Below are 9,001 nucleotides of genomic sequence, written 5' to 3' on the forward strand. Positions count from 1 at the left end.
CCCACTGCAGGCATAGTGTTACTTGTGGACAGAGGAACCAGTTGTATAAGACTCTTAACAGTCTGAGATCCAATACTGAGTTTTAGTTTCCCTCATATTCACCATTAGTGGCATTTAAAGTACTTTGAAACCCTATTATGAGACAGTATTCTGCCAGAATCCTGGTGCATTAAGTAACACTAGAATATATTCCTAGAATTACTGGAACATTAATAGAACGCAGTAACACGAGATGCAATGTATTCATGTGCCTTTACTGCAGATTCAGAACACGAAAACATTTTATTGATATGAATGGGAGCGGTCAGATGTGAGTATGCATGAGTAAATGTACATAAGTAAAATGTAATAAAACTGTAGCGTTGAGTTATGGTGCTCAAGAGACTAGGAAAATAGCTAATGTGTCAATACTAGCTTACGGTTAGGGATATGGTATCATTCCATCACACTCCATGGGCGTAATAATATCTATTTACAATTCTCTTCAGCCTATTCTTTACAATATGGGAGTGTCCAACTGTCCATGCCTTCGTATGAGGCAGAGTATACACCCAGAACCGAGAGCTACTGTATGGAAAACAGCACTAGGCTTGGGTCGAGTTCATTAGGGCAAACTAAAACGAAAAATTAGCATTTCTTATTGGACAAGTTCAGGTAGTCTTTTCCTGTTTCAGTCCGTTTGGTGCCTACTGAATACAACCCAGCGTTGTGTATTTCACTGCGGTGACCGTCTCTTCCTTTCCCCTGCCGACTGTAGGAAGACGAGACTCCTCTGGAGACAGAGGAAACCAAATCACCCAGGCTCCAGCCAGGCCCCCAGTCAGAGCTGGAGTCTGGCCCAAAACCAGCTTAGACACTGGGGTCCATTTCAGAGCGGCAGCCTGAGAGCCCTGGAGCCCCAGGAGACAGGCTGGCAGCCACAAATGCACTTTCAGTTCCAGGCCATTCCAGCCCCAGACATCATCGCCACCGGTCACTGAGCAGGTATTCATCGCATCTGGCTCCGAGTCCCGACGACCGTGACTGACATGGCATGAATCTCCTAGTCTCCTTAGTTTCCAGGAAGGCAGTGGACAATGTAGGCTATTCATCCTCTTTCATAGGGCTCACGCAGCAGACGTTCTCACTCCTCCAGACTCCAGTGTTGTATGTATGCCATTGCCAGGTAATCCAACGGTTATGCTCTCACGCAGACAGGCAGGCACGCACATTCTGGCTCCTCCAGTATTGCCGTCTGTATCACAGGTATTCCAGCAGTTATGTGGCTAGGGCTGTTGCTCTTACAATTTTCCCTGGGCAGCAAAGTGTGGTAAAAACATCCCTTTAATATCCTGGGCAGCAAAGTGTGGTTAAAAACATCCCTTTAATATCCTGGGCAGTAAAGTGTGGTAAAAACATCCCTTTAATGCATGTATGCTTTACAACTGGAGCGGTCAAAAAGCAGAGGGAGGCCTTCTCCCTCTCTTCTCCCTCTCTTTTCCTTCTCTTTTCTGTCGGGTTGTGATGGGTGGCATTCCTCCCTGTGGTTTCATCCCTTCTTTCTTTATGGAGACTTCCTTAAGTGCACTGGTCTGTATATACAATTACAGTTTATGGGCATGAGTCTCTAGTCCTCAGATCACAACACATCAAAGTGGTTCATAGGTCAAAATATCATATCACAAGAAATGACCAGGAAAGCGAGAAAGCGTTTTTTTTTTTTTTCTTTGAATGAGTTGCGTTCAAGAGAGTCCGTTCCAGCCTTTTTGTTTCCCAGGTGAGTGACGTAGTAAGGGTAGGGTGTAGGTTTATTCCATGACTAGTCAGTCCCCTAGTTTATGGACATAGTTCACTGGGAATGTCCCACTTCTGGATGGATAGCCCTCGATGTGGCCGACCTGGAGGAACAGAAACAATCAAGATCACTGACCAAAAAGATAGAAAATACAGAGGTAATATATTTGAGATAGAGGGACATTAATGAAAGGGCTATGCCTATTGATTTTGTTTCTGCCAAGTGTTTATGCAGAAGGAAAACCCTCCAGTTGTCTTTTTTTGCGATAATATATAGGTTAAAACATTTTGGTTGGCTTAATACAGCAAGGCAAATAGCTCAACTTTCTGTTTTAAACCTGTGCTTATTAAAAGTAAAAAAACAAATATACATAGGTAAATAAATAGGTAAGAGGTGTAGTTCTACTCACCCACCAGTGGGGGTCCTCGGTGGCTGTTACTAAGATGACCTCATCCTTGAAGAAGGCCAGCTGGTCCGAGCTGACAGCTCTGCAGTCCACCAGCGCCTTGACCCTCTTCTGGGTAGGCCTCCTCTGAGACACCTGACACATCCACACGCTGCTCAGTCACGCTCTTATACATACTAGTGCCCTGCTACTGTATTACAGACAACTGATCTGTACACGGAACAGCGTTATCGTGGCATAAATTGACATTTAATAGTGATGTTGATGGATAATAATGCCAACCAACAATGGGTTACATGTAGCAGCAGCTGAAGAACATGTATTTGAGTATTACTATCAGAGTACCCAACAAAAATATATACATTTTTTTATATTTCACGTATCCTAAAATGCATCCCAAAAATATATTTTACATGTATTTTTTTCTCTCGTATAGGAGCATTATTTGTTTCATTCTATGCTCTAGCTAGCAGATCATATAGAGATGCCATTCCCACTCAGATACTCGTGGTTTTGTTGTTACAGAAGTTGGCGATGTTTGAAATGATGCTACACTATTAGCAGTAAGGTCATGTTGTGTGTACTACCATAGCGTTTCTGCGAGGGCGCACAGTGATGGGTGAGGAGGTGGGTTTGGCTTCAGGTGTGGCGCTGGGGGCGGGACCATTCGTTACGACTGACAGCTCCTCCTGGCTGCCCAGTGCCACACAGCTGGGTGAGGTCACAGCTGCAGAACACTTCCCTTGTCCTCCGCTGCTGGTCCGCCGGTACGACGTTGTTTTCTCTGAGCTGGGGAGGAGGAGAGGACAGGTTGGTAAAACACAAGGACTTCACCTACTCACAGATTCACAGGACACATACAGCACCTACATGGTTCACACTGGATTTAGATAGTTTGTTGATAATGGAAAATCTGTTGATAAGCAACTGCTTGCTAATAAGGTTTCCAGGATGGAGAAAAAAAAAAAATGCACTCACTACTGTAAGTCGCTCTGGATAAGAGCATCGGCTAAATGACTAAAATGTCAAATGTTACAGTTAGGGTTAAGATTAGGGTTAGTAGATAGTCTGTAGACTGTCCAAATAAAAGTGTTACCAACACATGTATTTTCATGTAATGTAACCCAGTATGCATGTAATGTAATACAATTGAAAAGGTTTGTAATATTAATTATTTATTTTTTTGATTCCTTATCAAACACATTATTTTGCTCACTAGGATTTTTTTGTTGTTGACAGTGACAAAGTACAGTGAGGGAAAAAAGTATTTGATCCCCTGCTGATTTTGTACGTTTGCCCACTGACAAAGAAATGATCAGTCTATAATTTTAATGGTAGGTTTATTTGAACAGTGAGAGACAGAATAACAACAACAAAAATCCAGAAAAACGCATGTCAAAAATGTTATAAATTGATTTTCATTTTAATGAGGGAAATAAGTATTTGACCCCCTCTCAATCAGAAAGATTTCTGGCTCCCAGGTGTCTTTTATACAGGTAACGAGCTGAGATTAGGAGCACACTCTTAAAGGGAGCGCTCCTAATCTCAGTTTGTTACCTGTATAAAAGACACCTGTCATCAGAAGCAATCAATCAATCAGATTCCAAACTCTCCACCATGGCCAAGACCAAAGAGCTCTCCAAGGATGTCAAGGACAAGATTGTAGATCTACACAAGGCTGGAATGGGCTACAAGACCATCGCCAAGCAGCTTGGTGAGAAGGTGACAACAGTTGGTGCGATTATTCGCAAATGGAAGAAACACAAAATAACTGTCAACTTCCCTCAGCCTGGGGCTCCATGCAAGATCTCACCTCGTGGAGTTGCAATGATCATGAGAACGGTGAGGAATCAGCCCAGAACTACACGGGAGGATCTTGTCAATGATCTCAAGGCAGCTGGGACCATAGTCACCAAGAAAACAATTGGTAACACACTACGCCGTGAAGGACTGAAATCCTGCAGCGCCCACAAGGTCCCCCTGCTCAAGAAAACACATATACAGGGCCGTCTGAAGTTTGCCAATGAACATCTGAATGATTCAGAGGAGAACTGGGTGAAAGTGTTGTGGTCAGATGAGACCAAAATCGAGCTCTTTGGCATCAACTCAACTCGCCGTGTTTGGAGGAGGAGGAATGCTGCCTATGACCCCAAGAACACCATCCCCACCGTCAAACATGGAGTTGGAAACATTATGCTTTGGGGGTGTTTTTCTGCTAAGGGGACAGGACAACTTCACCGCATCAAAGGGACGATGGACGGGGCCATGTACCGTCAAATCTTGGGTGAGAACCTCCCTCAGCCAGGGCATTAAAAATGGGTAGTGGATGGGTATTCCAGCATGACAATGACCCAAAACACACGGCCAAGGCAACAAAGGAGTGGCTCAAGAAGAGGCACATTAAGGTCCTGGAGTGGCCTAGCCAGTCTCCAGACCTTAATCCCATAGAACATTTGTGGAGGGAGCTGAAGGTTTGAGTTGCCAAACGTCAGCCTCGAAACCTTAATGACTTGGAGAAGATCTGCAAAGAGGAGTGGAACAAAATACCTCCTGACATGTGTGCAACCCTGGTGGCCAACTACAAGAAACGTCTGACCTCTGTGATTGCCAACAAGGGTTTTGCCACCAAGTACTAAGTCATGTTTTGCAGAGGGGTCAAATACTTATTTCCCTCATTAAATGCAAATCAATTCATAACATTTTTGACATGCGTTTTTCTGGATTTTTGTTGTTGTTATTCTGTCTCCTACTGTTCAAATAAACCTACCATTAAAATTAGAGACTGATCATGTCTTTGTCAGTGGGCAAACGGACGAAATCAGCAGGGGATCAAATACTTTTTTCCCTCACTGTAGGTGTTCATTACTGTTAGAATGAGCTATGTGCTCAGCTCGTAGAGAAATGCTAGGCTTCAACAGCGGGCGCTGTGAGGTCATTTTACCTTGCAGTAAACTGCTGCCCGAACACACACAGTACAACAAAGGCAGTCATCTTCAGAACTGATGAATTCTCTCTCTTAACTCTAGGGTTGTCCATTTAGAAAAAACATGTTTGACTATTCATTTCTAATCATCAAATCATGAATAGAAACATTTTACTGTGAAGACACACAAAAGAGTGACCAGGAAGGAGTCTAACATTTGAACTAGCAGGAATAGAGGGAGTCTATCCGTCCTAATATTGCAAAACCAGACTGATCTCCTACTTTCTCTGTCAGTTCTGAAAGTATTTTAGGGTTACCTGACAGGTCCTATGTGGTTCTGAGGGAAGCTGGAACTGCTGTTAGACTTGGTGCTGTCTCTGTCTGAGGACCCTGACCCAGTAATGGCCTGACCCTCCCAGGCTGCGGTCTGTCTCTGTCCCCTCACCAGGCCCCCCTGGCCATGGGGTGATCTGGGTGGGCGCCCCCCCTGACTCTGGCCCTGGGCCCCCTGACCCTCCAGCTTGGGGGAGGGGGGGCTGTGTCTGGGGCTGGACTGGGGGGCAGGGTTGGAGCAGCAGCGCTGGGGGGTTTTGCTGACCCCCTCCTGAGTGGACAAGGAGATCTGGGGGTCCGAGCGACCTGGGGGTGCGGAGAGAGGGAGACGGGATCAGGTGAGTGAGAGAGAGAGAGAGAGACACAGGAACAGACTGCCATACAAAACAGTCTCTTCCTCAATTTGTCCATCCTTGATTCCTCACATCCTTGATTCCTCACATCCTTGCCTCCTTCTCAAAAGGTGAGGAAGATGCGAGGGAAGGTCCTCAAATACAGTTAAGAAGAAAATGGGATGGGATGAGAGGAGATGAGATGAGATGAGAGGAGATGAGAGGAGATTAAATGGGATGGGATGGGGAGATGGGATGAGAGGAGATGAAATGGGATGGGATGAAATGGGATGGGATGGGGAGATGGGAGGAGATGGGATGAGAGGAATCACAGAAAGACAAGTTGAGATCGAGCCCCTATTTCAGTGTTTGCAGATCATGTGGAAACAGATTAGATGTGTGTGTGTCTGTGTGTCTGTGTGTGTCTGTGTGTGTGTTTACTGTAGGTGTGTGTGTGTGTCTGTGTGTGTGTTTACTGTAGGTGTGTCAGGACCAGGATGAAGAGGTGAGACAGCTCTCTCAGCTACGAGACTCCCTGAGACTGCTGCTACAGGTGGAGGGGAAAGAGGTACGGTTTCCACCACCACAGAACTCAAACACCCACTATAAACTATACTAGATCGCTTTCCAGGGTCTTGTTCATTAGCCACCAAACGGTAGAAAACTGACTCAAACAGAGGGGGACTACCTGGGCTATAACGTTCATGTTTGTGCGTGTGTTCACCTCTCATGATGGCTTTAGCGGGCAGCGGGGGTGGGGGCATGAGGACGCCAGATGGCGCGCTATTGGCGGGGGGGTTACGGTATAGGAAGTCCACGTTTTCATAGGTCTTACACGCCACGGGGGCGTTGGCGAAGCTCCAGCGGGAGGGCAAGGTGCCCACCACACCCCCGTTGGAGGGCAGAGGGGAGTGCAGGTTCCTGGGTAAGGGGTTCACCTGAAGAGTAGAGAGGGGGGGGGGGGAGCTGGTCAGTATATGATGCCAAAAATGGCAAAAACAATCCCTAGTCCCTACACCCTAGGCCCTACACCCTAGGCCCTACACCCTAGTCCCTACACCCTAGTCCCTACCCCCTAGGCCCTACACCCTAGTCCCTACACCCTAGTCCCTACACACCCCCTTCTAACATCCACACCCCCCTTCTAACATCCACACCCCCCTTCTAACATCCATACCCCCCTTCTAACCCCCCTTCTAACATCCACCCCCCCCTTCTAACATCCACCCCCCCCTTCTAACATCCCCCCCTCCCCATTCGAACACCTCCCCCATTCTAACACCTCCCCCATTCTAACAACCCCCCCCCATTCTAACACCTCCCCCATTCTACCCCCCCATTCTAACACCTCCCCCCATTCTAACACCTCCCCCCATTCTAACACCTCCCCCATTCTACACCCCCCCATTCTAACACCTCCCCCATTCTAACACCCTCCCCCATTCTAACACCCCCCATTCTAACACCCCCCCATCCTAACACCCCCCCCATTCTAACACCTCCCCCATTCTAACACCTCCCCCATTCTAACCTCCCCCCCATTCTAACACCTCCCCCATTCTAACACCTCCCCCATTCTAACCCCCCCCCCCCCATTCTAACACCTCCCCCATTCTAACACATCCCCCATTCTAACCCCCCCCCATTCTAAGACCTACACCATTCTAACACATCCCCCCAGTCTAACACCTCCCCCATTCTAACCCCCCCCCATTCTAACACCCCCCATTCTAACACCTCAACCAATCTAACACCCCCCTTTCTAACACCTCCCCCATTCTAACACCCCCCCATTCTAACAACCCCCATGACTAAGTGTAAGTCGAGCGATAGTGAGTTTGTCCAGGGCTACAATAAAAATGTGCTGTTGGGAGTACTGGAGGACTGGGGTATTGGTTGTGCAGTGGTTAGTGTGTGTGTGTACCCTCTCCTCCAGGTCGTATTCGGTATGCCTGTGCGTTGCGTGCGTGCGTGCGTGTACCCTCTCATCCAAGTCATCTTCGCTGTCGTACAGGTCCTGGCTCTGTGTCTCCCACATGTACTCCACATGGATCTGAGTGTTGAACTTCCCACTCTGGGCCAGCTCCAGCTAAAACACAAACAAACACACACACACACGTACGTACACACACAAACACACACACACAGGAACACACACACACACAAACAAACACACACGCGTACACACACAAACAGAGGAACAAAAACACACACAGGTCAGTTCAGCTACAAATCGATATTTTGCTCAGATTACAAACATAGCATAGCAAGTCAAGTCATTGCTCCTATCAGTACCTTTTAAATACTCAAAATATAATCCCGAAAATAAAAGAGGATATTCAAGCTATGGGACAAATGTTAAAAGCGCTGAAACAGTTTGTAGACATGGTATGGTGCTGGAGATAATGAATATGAACATTTATGTTAAAGTTGCCCTTTAACAGTCTGTCACTTAACTTCAGTCTTAGGTTACTTGGCTTTTCACTGTTTTAACAGGAATTAATGGATATCGTTTTCCAGTAAAACACGCAACAAGGTCATAAATGATAAGAGGACAGGAAATTAACAATGTCTTTCATTATGGACTTTACTATGAGAATTCAGCACCTAACCACCATCGGAGAGAGTCAGCATGTTATCTATTGTTCCATAAAGGAGAGGAAGACAGGAAATGGAACGGGTTCAAAGCAGGTTTAGCAGGGGAAGCCAGTAGGAAAATAAAGGTTGTATTTGCACTGGGAGTTAACTGTAAAGTCAGGGGTCAGTCAGTCCCTTTCTTGGAAAGAGCTCTCAAACTATGCAAATGACTCTATCACTAAAGACATTGATATGCATATTTATTGATTTAGTGTTTCGCCAATTTGTTGTTTATGACTTTGATGATGAACTGTCCATATAATTAGGCTAATCATATATTTTTTTACCTGTGTTTTATATCGTATGATATCACATTTTATGCTTGTTTCATCTTATGTAGCAAGAGTATGAAAACAATATATAAAAAATAAAAAATGTATGCACTAACTGTAAGTCGCTCTGGATAAGAGCGTCTGCTAAATGACTTAAATGTAAAGTTCAAATAAACCTAAACCCAGTCAGTCAGCTCATACCAGTTCCACACACTGGGAGTGCTGCAGTCTCCTGGCGATGTCCAGAGCTGTCTCTCCTGATGAGTTCACTGGATGGATGGATGGATGGATGGATGGATGGATGGATGGATATATATATATATA

The 9,001-nt window shown here is 45.9% G+C and overlaps 1 protein-coding gene across 1 annotated transcript in view; it reads right to left on the reverse strand.

The window, feature by feature from the left end:
* Nucleotides 1-228: 228 nt before the first annotated feature.
* LOC311145887 (arf-GAP with SH3 domain, ANK repeat and PH domain-containing protein 3-like) overlaps nucleotides 229-9,001 on the reverse strand; it is a 58,865-nt gene continuing 50,092 nt past the window's right edge. Inside the window, exons 21-26 of the mRNA XM_084182247.1 lie at nucleotides 7,750-7,857; nucleotides 6,493-6,706; nucleotides 5,421-5,742; nucleotides 2,768-2,969; nucleotides 2,184-2,315; nucleotides 229-1,877 (exon numbers count right to left, since the gene is read on the reverse strand). Coding sequence (XP_084038373.1) covers nucleotides 1,803-1,877; nucleotides 2,184-2,315; nucleotides 2,768-2,969; nucleotides 5,421-5,742; nucleotides 6,493-6,706; nucleotides 7,750-7,857 — 1,053 coding nt within the window. The 3' untranslated portion in view covers nucleotides 229-1,802. The remainder of the gene's footprint in view (nucleotides 1,878-2,183; nucleotides 2,316-2,767; nucleotides 2,970-5,420; nucleotides 5,743-6,492; nucleotides 6,707-7,749; nucleotides 7,858-9,001) is intronic.

This window comes from Coregonus lavaretus, assembly GCF_964263955.1.
Source record: "Coregonus lavaretus genome assembly, chromosome: 18".
Classification (NCBI taxonomy): Eukaryota; Metazoa; Chordata; class Actinopteri; order Salmoniformes; family Salmonidae; genus Coregonus; species Coregonus lavaretus.